This window comes from Herpailurus yagouaroundi, unplaced genomic scaffold, assembly GCF_014898765.1.
Source record: "Herpailurus yagouaroundi ecotype Mexico unplaced genomic scaffold, PumYag 29, whole genome shotgun sequence".
NCBI lineage: Eukaryota > Metazoa > Chordata > Mammalia > Carnivora > Felidae > Herpailurus > Herpailurus yagouaroundi.
The window spans coordinates 75,613,577-75,631,288 of record NW_024412377.1 but is presented as its reverse complement, the minus strand read 5'-3'; the positions used below and the strand labels follow the sequence as shown (position 1 = coordinate 75,631,288).

Genomic DNA, 17,712 nt, shown 5'->3' with positions numbered 1-17,712 from the left:
TTTGCTCATCTCCCTGTAGTGTGCTAAATTGCAACCCTACTACATTATTTTTATAGCTAGGACTATCAATCTGATGGGCTTAAAATATATAAACCTGGTAACTTAGGGAAGCTAGATGTGACCGTGACACTATTAAGCTTTTTTAGAAAATGTGGAGATCTAAAGTGAATGAATTAGGAGAAAATGTTTCAGTTCTTTAGCAATTCTGATAGAAAAAAAACTGGGGGAATAATGAAGGACCCAACTTTTCATACCTAATAAAAAGATAGTTGATTGACTCACACTATAAACTTGCTGTTCCCTTCTCTACTTCCAACCCCCAAATCAGTAAGACTGCTACTGAAGAAGCATTCCTCCACCCAAAGTGAGACTGGTAAGATCACAGATTAATGAATTACCTTTTCATTTCTTGGTTTGAGGTTGCACAGAAGCAAAACGTTCTATTTCCAGACTGAGGCACACAGTTAAACACAAATGGTTTTCCCAAACTGCTATCAATGCCAACTTCTGCACCTTCTAATTTTATTACTTCTAGAGGCGAACATTTTCCTTCATCCTGTAATTGATAAGGAAGAGGTTCAGCGCTGCAACTAAGCAGATAAGAGTGAACATGAGTGAAGAAAGGAGGACTGAAGTTATTTTTTTTATAATTGACTGTATGATCTGAAATGAAATTATAACCCGAATGAGTTTTTGTTGATTATGCTCCCCATGATATATTCCATGGAACTCCAAATCTCCAGCTATTATATTTTTCCACATCCCTTTTGAATACCCTCTATTAATATGCATTTTATTTATGCCAACTTGGGAAAGTATAGTTAATTATTAATGCCCATTTTTCCTATGAGAAAAAACATTAAAAGAAATTCACATTGGGATGCCTGGATGGCTCATTTGGTTAAGCATTCGACTTTGGCTCAGATCATGATCTCCCAATTCATGGGTTCAAGCCCCATGCCAGCCCTCTGCTGACATTTCCGAGCCTGGAGTCTTCTTTGGATTCTGTCTCTCCCTCTCTCTCTGCCCCTCCCACTCATACTCTCTCTCTCTCAAAAATAAATAAAACATTAAAAAAATTAAATTCACATTATAGGGGCATCTGGGTGGCTCAGTGGTTAAGAGTCCATCTTCAGCTCAGGTCATGATCTCGCGGATCATGAGTTTGACCCCTGCATTGGGCTCTGCACTGACAGCGTGGGGCCTACTTGGGATTCACTCTCTCCCGCTCCCTCTGTCTCTCCCCCAGTTGTGTGTGCACATGTGCACATGTGTGCACTCCATCACAAAATAAAGCTTCTTAAAAAAATAAGTTCACATTACAAAATATATGTGGTTGGTAGTGACATGAGATCTCTAGTTAGTTTCTACAATTAACATGTACTCCATGCTTATTGCGTATGGCTCTCTTCTAAATTCTTCACATCTCTTATTTGGTTTTGCTTCACAAATGCTTACAAGGTAGTTGCTTTTGTCATCTCTATTTTACAGATCAGGAAACTGCAGCACAGAGAGAATCAAGAACACTTTTCTTTAAATGACAGTATTTTAAAATACCACCTATGTATGCAAGAGTAAAATAATTTTACAAGTAAATATTTTGTTATATTTTTTTTACAATTATATCTCAAAACATCCTGTCCACTATTCATGTCCTCTCTAAAAATGACTATATTGCGGTTTAATTTATGTACAATAAAGTCACTAACTATATGCGTACAACTCAGTGATTTTTTTTTAGGCAAGGTACAGAGTTGTGAAACCGTTGCCACAATCTAGTTTTAGAACTTTCCATCAATCTCCAAATTTTCTTTCAGCCCATTTGCAGTCAATTGCCACCCTTGCTCCTCCAATCATAGGTAATCACACATCTGTTTTCTATTCCTATGAATTTGCCATTTCTGGACATTTCATATAAGTAGTATCATATACTATGTTCTTTGTGATTAGCTTCTTTTACTTAGTGTAATGTTTTCAAGTTTCATCCGCAGTGTAGCATTTATTTGTTCTTCATTCCTTTTTATTTCTGAGCTATTATTCTATTATACAGGTATGCATCATTTAGTTTGTCCATTCACAAGATAATGGTGATTTTTCTTTCAAGTTTTGGTCTATTTTGAATAATGCTGCTATAAACATTTGTGTACAGGTCTTTGTGTGGACATATGTTTTCATTCTCTTTGGTACATTACTAAGAGTGAAAGTGTTGGGTCACATCGTAGGTTTAATTTTACAAGAAACTGCCAAACTATTTTCCAAAGCGGCTATACCATTTTACATTCCCACCAGTAGTCTATGAGTGTTCCAGATTCCCAACACCCTCACCAATAGTCTGTAGTGCTTGTCTTTTTGATAATAGCTGCCATCCTACTGGGCATGTAGTAGAATCTCCTGGTGATTTTAATTTGCATATTTCTAATGGCTGATGGGGTGGAGCATCGTCCATACCAGAGGCTCTTAACCAGTTTTAGGTAACGACTTCCTTTCAGATGCAGATGAAAACCCTCTCACCCCTCCCCTAATACATTTATATGTGCACATATACACACATGTGTGCGTGTAAATACATGTGTGTGAGACATGTTACATGTATACACATGCATGGGTACATATAAACACACATGTGCGTACATGCATATGCAGAAATTTTCTTGCTACTCATGGGTGGATGGAAACAAAAATATTCCTTGACCAAAAGTAATATCTCATAGTTGTATGGCACTTTAGTTTATAAAACATTTCCATGGGCTCTGCCTTTTCATGTTTTATAACTACTCTATAAAATAGGAAGCCACTCTTATCCCCATTTTCTAGACGAAGAAACTGAGTTTCAATGAGATGCCCCAATGTTACATAGAAATAGAATTTGGACACTGGTCTTCTGTCTCTGTCCTCGACACTACTTCTGCCATGTGTCTGGCTTCTTAGGCCATGGAAATTTGGGAGACTGCTGGATCTTAGATTCAGCATTTGAAGGCTATAATATTGAACATTTTAGGAGACACAGTATGTCGTGAAGCCACTAACTTCGCTGGAATAGAGACAGAGATGTAGAATTTCAGTCAGTTTTAGTAAATATAAAGAAAGTAGCACACGTTGTAATCATTGGACATGGTCAATACTATGATATTAAAAATCAGAAGAATATATTTTCATTTGCTTTAATAAGGATAAAGGCTTTACATGTCCATAATGGCTACTTATATCATTTTCACAGGAGCATTGCAAACTATAAAAAGATATGGGAAAACAAATGAAGCCTGGAAATTTTATTCTCATGAGAAGTGACAGATGTGCTCATTTACTAAGAGCAAACACTCACTTGGTTTGCTTTCCTTTGGGCCCATTTTATAGATAAGATGATATGTCAGTCTCAGCATTAGCACCATTAGGTTACTCTAGAGCTACCATGTTCTCCACATCCTTTGCTGTAAGAGAATGCAAAGGACTACATTCATATGGCATGTGACACAACCAAGAATAGTGCCTTAAGTCACTTATGAGGCTCTTTTTCCTCTGCTCAAATAGCAGCTATGTCAGAAGAATGAATGATTGATGAATGGATTAGATTAAAGACTGAATGCTACCGTCTCTTACATGGCCTCTAACACAGCCCGGATTCCATTTTGGCTACTCTCAGCTGCTCCTCATTGTCCATGATTATGAGCCTGCTGTGGCCCTGGGAGCAGCTGCAATAAGACCAGGCACACAGAGCCCACGTAGCGGGTGTGGTACTCTTGCAGCCGTGCTCATTCATCTTACTCTTTTCTCTCGGTTTCACCAGTCCATGCACCTTTAAACTCCACTCTTGTGGAGATATGGGGTTTAGAAAAGGTTCTCTTTTAGTTGAATCCGAACGCTGCTTAGTCTGTGGTTCTGTATTCTCCAATCAAATGTTTTCTAGAGATAAACAACAATGAGAACGCCAATTTGTCTTACTGCCATGCCCTTGGGGTCTTTAACTCTTCCCTTAAGCAAAACTCAGTCCCTCAGTTTAATTCTTAAATGGGTTCTGTTTGAGTCTTTCCCTCTGGCTCTGCCAAAAGTCTGACTTATGTAGGTATTGAAAACAGCAAAGAATTTTTAAAGACTGGTTTCCCTAGGGGGCACCTGGGTGGCTCAGTCGGTTGAGCCCAACTTCAGCCCAGGTCATGATCTTGTGGTTCACGGGTTGGACCCGCCTTGGGCTCTGTGCTGACAGCTCAGAACCTGGAGCCTGCTTTGGATTCTATGTCTCCTTCTCTCTCTGCCCCTCCCCTGCCTGTGCTCTGTCCCTCTCTCTCTCAAAAATAAATAAAAACATTAAAAAAAAAAAAAAAAGACTGGTTTCCCTACAACTTTATATTCTCCTTTTCAAGGAATGGAAAGACTCTAGCTTCATTTTTTTATTCCCTGAGCCAAATGAGAGATCCAGTTGCTTCATGGATATGAGATTGAGTAAAATAGAAATGATGCTGAATAGAATAATACCAAGGAATTGTTTAGTGAGGTCCAGAAGCTATCAGCTGAGATAAAGGAATTTAGGCTGTTTATGCCAGGTGGCCTTGGATAATGTTGACAGTGTCTGTCATGGAAATAAGATTTCTACAGAAATGATTCCAAAGGTCAGACTGCTCAGAAAAGGGAAATAGTAAATAATAAGGACAAAAACCCAACCCAGAGTGAATCCACTTATAAATTAAATTATTTCTATAAAGAAAAATACAGACAAGGACATCTGTATCTGTCTGCAACCTGGGCTTTCTGGTAAAATAAAATTACCTACAGAGGTTTTTTTAGTTATTTGCTTTGGTCAAAATTTTGGTTTAAACTTGGCAGAAATATTTTGTGGTTGCGTCTCATTTTTAAGGAGAGGGAAAAGGTTAGGACACTATACCAACATGTTTCACTTTATCTAAAGGCATAGCCATGAAAATCCATAAACTAAGAAGGAGGAAAAAGGCATCTTTAGCCAGAAAAAGGAACTGATAATTCTCAGTGGGGAAAACAGAACCAAAATAAATTTAGAGGGAAAGAAAGCATGTCCTAAAGCAAAACAGCACATGAAAGGTACATAAAACACACATCTAGACTGCTATATTTAAAGCTAGCAGGTTGAAGCAAAATTGAGGGGTGAGTGCCTCTTGGAGCCTTATTAATGATGATCAGAGCCTTTTATCTGTAGGCAGCAGTTTGGAGGCTTCCCTCCTCCCTGGTGTCTGAAAACCATCACTCTGATAGCTAGGAGGCAGTGGCCTCTGTCCATGTCATAGCTGACTGGATCAGGAGGGCGGCAAAGCCTGCAACGGTAAGGAGAGATACAGGATGCTTTCGCTGGAGTAGCCTGTGTTACCTATCTCCGTTCTTGATTAAATGGAAGTTTTGACCCTAGGGACTGCACTCCCCTCATGACCCACTCAAGATTATTACATACATGTATGTATACATTTGTTTATTTATTTATGCTTTCCTCTTTTCCCTCCAAGTAGGCAAGAAAGCATTGATGAAGAAAAGAGGACAGAGAATAAAAAGCATGCACGTCAGACTCTTGTTTGTGGCTGGTACTGGGTTCTCTGTCAGAGCTTTGTGAATTTAACGTTTCTCTTTTTGCTTTTTTCAAGAAATGGAGATGATGACGATTTTATTCCCCACAGTTGCCAGAACTCTTCTCTGAATAGAAGTGCGTTTCCTGCTCTTTCCCTACTTTTATAATGCCTGGCTGCCACCAACACCAGCAGAGGTAACTGGCTGCAAACTTAGAATTTTGTGCTTTTCTTTTCAGTTTGCTTGGAGTAGGGAGCCATGTTTTAGGAATGATAAATACAGGCTGGCAGCATCATGTTGTTTCCTGGCACCGGGGAGACTCCAGGCTCCAGGAAACACAAGTGGCTTTTGGGGCTGGAGGAGTTCATGTGCACACAGACCAATGCATTATGCTGCTCCCAGACAGACAGGCTTCCTGCTAGAAAGTCAGCTAAGTGGAGGGATGATAATGAAGTTGGAGTCTGAGCTGCCCATGCTTTACAGCTTTGAAGAGACACTTCTGGCCTCAGTCACATGTCTCATTTGTCACCATTTCCCTTGGCTCCTCAACTATCCCTTAGAGTAGAACAACTACCAACCACTGAGAACAGAAAGACTGTGGAGTAGTTAATCTGAGTCATAGTCATGACCTTTCCAAAGTTGTCAAGAAGTTACCAGGTTCACTGTAAAATCAAGATATTCTGCATCTTAAGCTCTGCAATTGAATGTTTGTCCTACAAGCTTTCTCTCTGAACTCAGCGTATTCTCAGTTTGTAGGTGGTTTCTGAAGCCAGACGGGCTGGGTTTGAATCCTTATGTTTGTGGCCTTGGGCAAGTTACTTCAACTCTCTGTGTCTCTGTTTCCTTATGAAAGAGAATTTAGTTAATACATATGTAAAGTTTTCAGAACACTGCCTGGCACTTCATAAGTGATATATAAATGTTAACTTTCATTCTTAAGTAGAAATTTGATGAAAATGAAGAGTAAGAACCTAGTATATTTGTTAACTGAGCATCTTTAATATGGATGTCAAAGTAACTTTATTTAAAGTAAGTTCTTATATCTGTCTCTTTTTTTTCTCTCCAAGAATTACAGGTTACATGAACAAGGGGAAGGGCTTAAACTCTGGGAATCTCAGTGTCCTCATTTGTAAAATAGGGGTAAAAGCACCCTCCTTTTTGAGGATGAGAAGAGATCATCTGTGTAAAGTGCACATAACAATGAGGATTTTTCTTTCCTGTATCTGGGGTCCTATATCAGTTTAAGTGCAAATGAAGTGTCCTTACACTATCACTATGACTCAGGATGCTGTATGAGGGAAGTTCTGTTCCAGAACCAGCAGTGGTTATTACTGAGAGGAGGGCTGGGCTGGGCTGGGACGTGGGTGGGGATGGGGCCGGAACAGAGGGAGAAGGTAGAAAAGGGAGGTAGTCTGGGCAATTTCTCTGTTTTATTTTGGAAGGGAGTTGTGATGATTTCAGTGGTTGACTTCTGTGCCTGGATTCCTGTTAACCTGCCCCTCACTCGGGGATTCAGAGGAGTCAGTATTTGCCTCTGGTTATACTCATGCGTAGAGTCTCCCACAGTCCATAGACAGAAGCTGCCTGTTGGAAGAGCCAGGTGCTTACTAATGGCTCTCCCTTCCTCTGTCCTGAGAAGCTGCTTTTTAGTCCAGTCATGCCTGGATTAATATCCTGGCTTTAATGAATTTCTCTCTCCTTACTGCCCTCTCTTGCTCCTTTCCTTTCTCCAACACCTACTGAGTGTGTCTGTACCTTCTGCCAGACTTCATGCTAAGTACTAAGACCCACCATGGGTTTTAGCCTTAGACTGATTTGCTAGTCTTCAGCCAGTCTCATTCTGGACAATGAATTCCTTAGCCCCTTTTCTGGTCATGTTCTTAGGCTCTGGGATTCCCAAACCTAATATGCTCATTATTACTCATGGTCTTTTGCCTACCTCATTCTGCCCTATTTTGACCCTCATTAGGAAAGGAGTGACCCAGTTCTTCTGAGAGGGAGTGTTCTGATCCTCAGTGGATTCAGATGTTTATCCACACACACACGATAGCATACTTAGCACTTCAGAGTTGAGGGAAAGTGTTTCTCTTTCTCTAATCTCTTTGCAGATCTCCCCAAGCTTTTGTAATTTGGGGTATGTTATGCACTGAATGTTTGTGCCCAAGTCCAAAATCCATATGCTGAAATCCTAAACCCCAATGTGATGGTGCTAAGAGGTGGGGCCTTTGGGAAGTGATTAAGTCATGAGGATGGAACCCTCATTAATGATATTAGTCCAGAGAGCTCCATTGCCCCTTCTGCTATGTGAGGACACATACAAAGGACACCATCTGTGAATCAGGAGGAAGACCTGCACTAGACCCAAAATCTGCCAGCGCCTTGATCTTATACTTCCCAGTCTCCAAAACTGTGAGAAATGAATGTTTGTTGTTTAAGCCACCCAATCTATGGTATTTTTGTTATAGCAGCCTGAATAGACTAAGGCAGGATGATAACCTAAAGCAAGAATTCTGTTTTTCCTTTGAAATATCTCACTCCAAACTTGTACTTCATTCCTAGTGATAGCACTTTGATCCAAGGTCTTGGCCTGTCATGCCTATGTCACTACAGCAGCCCCCTGGCTGAGCTTCTCGATGCCAGCACAATCTTGACAATGTAATTTGAATGGCCTGACATCACTCACCCAAAGTCTGCTTCCTTTGCACTTCCCATGATACTACTTGCCAGTTTATTGCCTCTGAGCTCCAGATTTATCCTTCATTGCCTGATTTGTGACCTGTGACCTTCATATTTTAATATTAATATTAACCATAAAATTATAATATTTTTCCTTTGCCAGCTGGCATGAAATTAAACCTTGCTACCACATACTTCTGGAGGGACACTGCAGGAAGAAGGGTTGTTCTTCCTAGTTCCTGTAGATTGTACTACATTTTTTCTCTATTCCTCAGCCTTTGAGATTTCTTCTAGTGCTAAGTGCTTATAGGACATAGCTTCTCCAGGGTTCCACAGCTCTCAATTTGGGCATTGGTGGCATACTGGGGAGCCCCAGACACCAAGGCCTGTGTTCTAGCCCTCTCCTCAGCCCTGTGGAGCTGGCCGTGTAGCAAATGGCCCCCGGGCCTCAGAGGTACCTAAAAGTACACTAGGTTATTATAGAGGGAGACTTCCTCTGCAACTCCCAGTGTCAACAGCACCCACAGTGGCACTCCAGCATCTTCTATGTACCTAACTCACTCTGCATGGCCAAGTGTCAACCTCACCTCACCAGTGCCCTGGACGTTTGTTTCTGTGGCTGTTCTAATGCAGACACCAAGCTCTCTGGGCCTCACACCAGCAGCAGTGCTTGACACACTCAGTACTTCTGACTCACTGCATACCTGTCCAGCAGCCTTGGCTCACCTGAGCCCCAGGGGTTGTTTCTGCTAGCCCAGAGGCTAGGTACCAACTCTGGCCATGCCAAACCAGCAAAATCTTCCATCAACCAGTGACTGCAACCAACCTTCTCTGATAAGGCTTGTACCCCTATTTCCAAGTTAATGCTTCCTTGAGTACTCTCTCTTTCTATCTTAAGATTCCTTTTAGAGTTCTCTTTTTTTGTCTTTATGATTACTTTCATATCATTGTTAACTGTTCTTCATGTTAAACTTCTTCTGTTTAAATTACTGTGTGTGATGGCTAATTTTATATGGCAAAGTGGCTAGGCTATGTATGGTGCCTAGACCTGTGGTCAAACACTAATCTAGATATTGCTGCGATGTATTTTAATGCTGTGATTAACATTTAAATCAGTAGACTTGGAGTAAAGCAGATGACCCTCCATGTAGTTAGTGGGCTTCATCCAGTCAGTTGAAGGCCTCAAGATAAAAAGATTGAGGTCTTCCAGAAGAAAGATTTCTGAAGAGATTGAGGTCTTCCGGAAGAAAGATTTCTGCCTTCAGACTCCAGTTGCAACATCAACTCTTCCCTGGGTGTCCAGCAGGACTGCCCTATAGAATTCAGACTTGCCAGCCCTTACAATGAGCCAATTCCTTAAAATTCCCTTCTGTGTGTGTGTGTATGTGTGTATATATACATAAACATATACACACACTTCCTATTGGTTCTGTTTCCCTGAATAATACACTGTGCTATTTCTGTCTCCTCAGATAGATAGACTTATGAACAAATGTAAAATAAGTAGTCAAGACTTTCCTGCTGATTCCCAATACCCTCCATTACCTGACCCCATCATTTCTATCAATTTCATTAATTGTCCTCAGCGTCCGTCCCAGGAACACAGCACTCATTCCTTCCCTGCCTGTCCTCCATTTCCCTCACCATTCATGTCCTCCTGTCTCTCCTCTTCCTGTTCATATTCTAGCCAACCTTCAAGGTTGGCTCTAATTCCTCTCCCTTCATGAAGTCTTTTTACCTCTTAGAGCCATCACCATTCTCTCTCTGCCTACAAAGAATGCCTGTGCCCTATCATTGAGAGCTAAATTATATTGCTTCATTTAGTTTGTGTGGATGTGGATGAGTGTGTGTGTATGTGTGTACGTACGTGTGTGTATGTGCGTAGATGCATATATATGTGTATATGTGTGCACTCACTAATATTTATTGAGGTTGAGTTCTTATTATGAACCAAGCACTGAGCTATATACTTTTAATTATTTAATCATCTCATCTAGGAGTTTTTTAGTCATATGCTCTTTGTATGGGCCTATTTATTCCTCTCACACTCAGTAAACAATTAAAATTTTTCTTCCTTTTTTGAAGAACCAAATGAGATTAACAAATCAGAACTATCGTCTCTTATTTTTAAGTAAGATGCCATAAGACTAGGGTACCCCCTTTTCAATTTTTTTTTTCAACATTTATTTATTTTTTGGGACAGAGAGAGACAGAGTATGAACAGAGGAGGGGCAGAGAGAGAGGGAGACACAGAACTGGAAGCAGGCTCCAGGCTCTGAGCCATCAGCCCAGAGCCTGACGCGGGGCTCGAACTCACGGACCGCGAGATCGTGACCTGGCTGAAGTCGGACGCTTAACCGACTGCGCCACCCAGGCGCTTTTTTTTTTTTTTAATTTTTTTTTCAACATTTATTTATTTTTTGGGACAGAGAGAGACAGAGCATGAACAGGGGAGGGAGGTACCCCCTTTTCAGAAGAAAAGCAACAGGTACATATGAGTGAGGGGAAAGAACGTGATATTTGTCAAACTCCTGTGAGAAATCTCTCTGTGCATCTGAAAATTATAGTTGCCTGCTGGTTTAGCATTTCTAATCAATAATAGAGAGAACCCTTCTCAATGAATCTGCCTCGGTTGAGATAGCCCATCCTGGGCTCCACTCTGAAATCCCAGGGAGGTGACAGAAAGGGTCAGAACACCTCCCCCATTTTGCATTAGTTGCTGTGTCATGTCCGCAGAGTTGACTGGGAGTTTCTAGCAAACCCCTTTCTGTCCAGGTGAAGTAATCTGAATGGCTCAGATCTTTGGAAAATGGAAAATAAATTTCACCAACATACTGTTAAAAATAATACAGAAGATTTCCGAATGCTGTTTGGCCTTGTCTTGAGTGAAGAATAAAATGTCAGCAGACTGGCCCTGATTCTTCACATTTAAAAGGGATTGTCTTAATACCCCTTGTTGATTGTGGCAAGGTTATAAAACAATTTCACTGTGAGGGCTGCATTATCCACATTCTACAAACCACGAAATGGCGACAAGTGAGGTTAAGTAATTTGACCAAGGAAATGCAGTTAATAGATGGTAAATCTAGGAGGTGAATCAAAACTTATTGAAGTATAGCATGAGACTATCTCCATGAAATGAGATTTATTTCATAAAGGTCAGATTTACTATGTCCCATGCTCACATTTACCTGGGGAGGTCAGGGCTTTTGTTATTCTCATAGTTCAGGAGAAAGGCTTGGAAAAACTCAGTGAATTACCTGGGTCCACCCAGGTAGCAAGTTAGCAGGACTGAGGCTGGATCCCAGTCTGTGAGACCCAGGGCTGGTACTCTTAATCTCTTGTTCAAAAGACTATTTCATGTGGGTCTTATGGACCCAGGTAAATACAGGCTCCATTTGAGCAGAGATTATATGTTTCCCCCCAAAAGTAGCTAAGACAGGGCTGGATCCAGAGGAAGCACTCAGTTACACACACCATGATCAAAGCAGACAACTGTTAAGGAGCCCATAGTCCTGGTATCCAGCACCAGTTTCTTTTAGGATAAGTGTGTTTTGCTGTGTTTCTTCACAGCTATGACATACTTCTCCAGAGACAAGTTTACCTAGTTCTGTTTTCAGAAAACTTCCCCCCTTCATGGAATTGTGTGAAGACAAGCCACCACTTGTCTGATGGCTTTGGCCTTTTTCAATTCTTGAGACTCCACCAAGTTATAAGATTGGTCCTGGAGGACATGCTACGCAGCACAGACAATGGCTAGAGCCAAAGGGTGGCCATGAAGATGGTCATATGCATGAAGGTGGTGCTGAGCAATCTGAACCCTAGTGCCCTGGTCGTGGCTCTGCTGCTTATGGGGTCCCTCACTCACTAGCTGTTACCCAAGAGTTGAAGGACACTATGGGCTATGTATCTCAATTCAAATGATCATGCACAGGGCTTTTGCCACTGCTAGCCTTTGATTAAGAGATTTCATTGATCATTAGTCCTTTCCCCATGGTGTGGGCAAAGAAAAACAACATAATGGAAGAGGTATTCTAACTGCTGACTAGACCACAGCTTTGGGATGATATGTTGGTTTAATGTGTTACACATTTGCACAGAAGTAGAATTGACTAGGTATTAATTTTCTCTTCAGCGGAAAAACATTAAAACCTCAATGCTAAATGGAATTTTCTTATAAAATGTTTTAGGCTCTGCACTCACACCATGGAGCCTGCTTGGGATTCTCTCTTCCCCCTCTCTGCCCCTACTCTGCTCACACTCTCTCTCTCAAATAAATAAGCTTAAAAAAAGGTATATTAAAATGTTTTAGCTCTCTAAGCTGCACTTTTATTCTCCTGCATATAAAAAAGATGAAATGTGCCCCATTTTTATAGCTTAGCAATACTATTCTTGGGATTGGAGACTGTGACTTATTGGAAATATTACTGAATATAACAGCAAAAAGAATAGGTCTCTTTAATTTCTTCCCATTTGTTCCAAAGATTGTGCTAGATACTTTTTTATATCTGTTATTTTACAACAATATCCCTGTATGATATTGTATGGTGTTATGTATAGATCCTTTTATGCCAATTTGAATTATGCAAATTTTGAGTAGTATTATGTAAACATCAAACACAAAATCAGAAATAAGGTGAATACTCCCAAACTTAAAAATTGACAGGAATTTCAAAACTTTTGGACCAGGAGAACTCTCTGTTGTCTTGAGGTAGTGTTCCTTTAGCTGGTAATTAGAATTCACCATTCTCTGTCAAGATTAGTCTTGGATTCTGTCCACTCTTGGGAAAACATTCCTTACATAAAATGCAGTTGTCTTGAATTGTAATGCCAGAGAGCAAAGAGCAGTGCAGTGTGCAGTTCATTCCTTGCACATGGTGAGCAATTAGTAAATGATCATTTAGTGGATTTAAACAGGATGAATGTGGTCAGAAACAAGCTAGTTAGTCCTTCACCTTTGGAATGTGAGCCCGACCACTCTCTTTTCATCCTTTCCTAGCTCAAGGACAAGGTTTACATTTCGGGCTGAGGAAGCCTGGTAACCTTTGATGTCCAGCCAAGCACCACTAAGTGGCTTTAGGTTTATCTTGTCGATCTTGCTCTTAGACTCCCTCCGGCCTCCTCTCCTTCAGAAAAACAGCACATGTGTGAAGGCTTTCTGTACACAACTTTTTATTCTCAAATAATTGTATATCCACGGGAAATCAAGGAAATGTGTACCCTTCACTCATTCCTCCTGGCGTGCGCGCACACACACACACACACACACACACACACACACACTAAGCATCTCATAGAACGATAGTAGTACAGGTGTTTCTGAGGGGCAGTAGCTCACTGGGTTTAAGTTCTGAGGAAGAAGTCTACATTGAGATGCAGTTACCCTCTCCTCAGGACTCAGTCTGGGATGGGCATCATAGGCTTGCCACCCATGCCATCTCACAAAGCCCCACACGCAGAAGGATGCAATCAGCATCTTGAAACTCTTAAATATTTTATCTTTGCATTTACATTTATAAGTGAAATAAGATGAACAATGGGGTATGTGCCAGGGGCTTGGAGCCTCTGCACACATGTGGTTCTACCTCCCTGCCTCTGTGAGACAGAGTGTTGGCCTCCTGATCCTGCCCAGACACCACTGCTGCCTTCCCTTGCTGCGGGTGCTGGGTGTGGATGCCAGAGTGTTGGGTCGAATGGAAGGTATCTGGTGCCTGTGAGGGTCTGCACTTGCCTGGCAGTATCCTCATGTATGAGAGAGTCATTTTATATTAAATAATATAAAACATCATGGCAAGTCAACTCAGAGATGGCTGAAGAAAGAAAAAGCTTCTAAACTGCATTTTGAACAAAGGGCTGTACATTTTCATTTTGCACTGGACCCCACAAATTAGATTGCCATCCCTACTTAAAACTATTTTATAGCCCAGCCTATTTTGTAGCCCATGCCTACAAGAAATGTAGGCATGAAGATGAATTTTTATCAGTGAATAGGAAGCACAAGGAATATTTGTTTGTCCAAGGCAAAAAAAAAAAAGGTCTCCACTAACACCAGAGCAATCTTGCTAAAGCACATTCTTATCAAGTCAGAGACTGACCTAAAACCTGCAGCATTGCCTGCTCGTAGAATATCCTCCATAGCCACAGCCTGGTCCTGGGCTCTCTGTAAATAGTCTATCCTCATCTTATCTTCTGAACTTCATGTTTTGCTAGACCTTGGTTCAAATCTGTGCTTGTTTCTGACCAAATGCAGTTCATACTTTCCTAGTTGTGTGCCTTTGCTCAAGCCATTTTATTTTCCTGAAATGTCATCTTACCCATTCTTAGAGGCCAAACTGTCACTTCTCTCCTAAAGCTCCCAGCCTGTGCCTGCCTCAGTGCCTTTGCACTTCTTTCCCCTACTCATGTGGCTCCTTTTCTAGATCTTCTACAGCTAGATCCATTGTGTCACTCAGAAGGCCATCTTTCCAGAGAGGTCTGTCTGAAGACCTGCTCCAAGCTAACCTCCATTTCATCCCATTCCTGTTCCATTAGTTGTAGTTATCACTATTTAAACTAATTTTGGATATTTAATTTTTTTACTAGTGCAATGATCATTTCTCCCGGAAGAGTAAGGGCCTCTTTTGCCTTCTTTACTTCCACAGGCCTTAAACCATGCCTGGCATGTACTTGTTGAATAAAGGGCTCTTTCCGTCCTCCTAATATTGTAGCATACTGCATGTCATATCTTCCTTACATGTTTTCCTCCTCTTTTTATGCTATGAGCTTCTCCAGGGAGGGGAAGAATGCTTTATTCTTATCCTGCACAATGCCTAGGAGGGCCTAGGCTTCAGTAAGTCTTCACTGAATGCATATATAAAAATAAATGGTGCAGAGGCAGAGCATTTCTTTTCTCTTTCAGAACAACTGGACACAGCATTAAGCCAGAGAGATCAAAACTAATTGCTGGAACGAGAAGCACATGCCATTTAGCATTCATTGCATCTGTACCAAGGGCAGCCTTGGAAAAGTGTGTAATCAACTAACAGCACATGGCATCCAGAATGACCTCTGTGCTCATTACAATGCTATTCTCTTCAGGCAATTGGTTGCCTTTGTGGCCTGTGGGATGAAAAGCTTCCCAAAATAGAGACCCGGGATGAAGTCTAGTTCTGATGGGAGGGATCAGAACTAGAGGGCGCCTTCTTTATGAGCATCGGGCATCTGTGTTATTCTTATAGCAAAGTAGTTTGGTTTTTTTATTATTGATAAAAATGGAGATACTAACCCACAAATCAGTCTGGGGATCTAGGGAGTGTGAAGAAGGTAAGGTGTGGCATTAGTCGAGAGTGACAAGTTTGGGGCATAAATGGGACCATTAAATCAAAGTGGTGTACATAAAAAAACAGAAAAGCGATCTGTTCTGGCTCTTTCGGGCAAGGGGAAAATGAGGCCTGCCAGCCGGGTTGAGGTGAGGCTTCCTAAACTCTATGACAAAAGTCTGGAGCAATAAAAGACCCCCAGGCAAGGGAGAACAGAGCAATGACATGCAAGCCTGCAAGCCAGGGATTTAGAGGCCAGAGAGGGGATATGCACTGTTCTGAAACTCATTTGCACACTCCCCTCTTCCCTTACCCCCGCAGAAGGGCTTCTCACCCTAAGATGCTGAACCCCTGGGTTCCCCATGAGCACTCCACACTGCCTATGGTGTAAGCAAGGAAGTCTCGCCTCCTCCCTCAACTACTGGGTGTGGATTCAATTACTAGGGAGAGTTAAGGATTCAAAGAGGGCTTCTTGGAGGGGAGGGGCAGTGTGTGGCACACACAGAAAAACACAATGAGGCAAAATGTGGGGCAGCTGGGAATCAGTCTTAGGAGGCTGAGATTGACTGTGGGTGCTGTTGAAGAAAGGTGTGATGAGCTGGGGTGCTGGAGCTAGTGTTGGGGAGGTGATTTTAGGGAAATCCACTAAGGTCCTGGAAGCTTTGGTGGAGTGAAGGCTTATTTTAGTCTTTTCCCTGGGAAGGAAATGCCTATATTGTGACAGGGCAGGATGGCTGGTCTCCCATGGGATTTCCCCCCTCCTTTGGTCTTCAGTCCTCAAGCTGGCATTCTAGACAGCTCTGGGCTTTGGTGCAAGGATGGTGGGCAGAGGCCATGGTATGAAATCTTGCCTATAGGAATGTCTCATTGGAATAGCAAGTGGAGGCCTGGCCTTCGGGTGGCCTGAAGGGGTGCAGGATGGTGCTTGGAAAGGTCTGACAAATGCTGCTCGGTTAAAAAGGTTATTACTTTCCTTCTCTTTTCTGCTACAGAGAAAATCATTCTTGCTACTCCTTCTAAGAAGGAAATTCTGCAGAGCCTGGAACTAGACCACAAGCACATTTTCGCCCTCAAAGGCATTCACTTTTGTGCCAGCTGCTGTCTTGGGCCTTGCTTTTTCCATTCTTTATGACAGTATAAAACCAAAGAGTTTGCCTTTTGACTTTTTCAGTCTGGGCTCTGAGTTGTTGTTGTTGTTCTGTTGCTTTTTCCCATTGGCTAGGTGTTTCCGGTTGGTGAGTAAATTATTTATTTGTCAAATCAGTTACCTAGTAAAGAAGCACTTGCTTCCTAGGACTGATGACTCTAGTGTGCCAAATAGTACCCAGGGGTTCCAGGTCCTGCCAAAACAAAGAATGGTTTAGGAGCTAGGGGAATTTGGCAAGTCCTATCAGCCCTACCTCCAAAATATATCTCCAGTGTGTCCCCTTATTGCAGCTCTGTGCAGCCACCATTACTCTTGGACAGACCTACTTTGTCCGGATCACTGTAATAGCATCTCAGCTAGCCTCCCAGTTCTACCCTCCATCCCGTCTTCACGCCATTCTCCACTCAGAAGCCATAGGCATTGGATTAGTTTGCTACTGCTGCTGTAGCAAATTTAGCAGCTTAACACATGATACGTTTATTTTCTAATGGTTCTGGAAGTCAGAAATCTGAAATCATCTTCACTGGGCTAACATTAGGGTGTTGGCAGGGCTGTGTCCCTTCTAGAAGCTCTAGAGGAGAATCCTTTTCTTACCTTTTCCAGCTTTAGAGGCTGCTTGCATTCTTAGGCTCATGGCCCTGCCTCACTTAAACCTCTGCTCCCTTTGTCATTGAGTCTGACTTTCCCATCTCCCAGTGATGGCGATCCTTGTGATGACACTGGGCCCACCCAGAACATCCAGGATAATCTCCCCATCTCAAGACCCTTGACTTAATCACACCACAGTGTTCCTTTTGCCAAGTAAAGTAATATAGTCACAGGTTCCAGGGATTCAGATGTGGGCATCTTTGGGTTGGGAGCACGGTGTGGGGAACCGGATACATTCTTCTGCTTACCCAGGCATCATACCAGCCACCTGGTAAAGATCCGTGACTTCCCATTGAGTGTAAAATAAAATCCACACTCCCAACACCTGACTTACAAGACCCTGCCCACCTCTCAAGCCATTTCTTAGCCAGCCTTTCCCTGGTTCTCTGCTCCTGTCACATGGCTTATGCCTGCTCTTCT

General features: G+C 42.0%; 1 protein-coding gene across 3 annotated transcripts in view; it reads right to left on the bottom strand.

Moving 5' to 3' along the window:
* The window catches only part of LOC121012245 (uncharacterized), a 126,392-nt gene that overhangs the window by 15,671 nt on the left and 93,009 nt on the right, over nt 1–17,712 (bottom strand). For all 3 annotated transcript variants that reach the window (XM_040447144.1, XM_040447162.1, XM_040447153.1), the window contains exon 9: nt 399–556. In XM_040447144.1, coding sequence (XP_040303078.1) covers nt 399–556 — 158 coding nt within the window. The remainder of the gene's footprint in view (nt 1–398; nt 557–17,712) is intronic.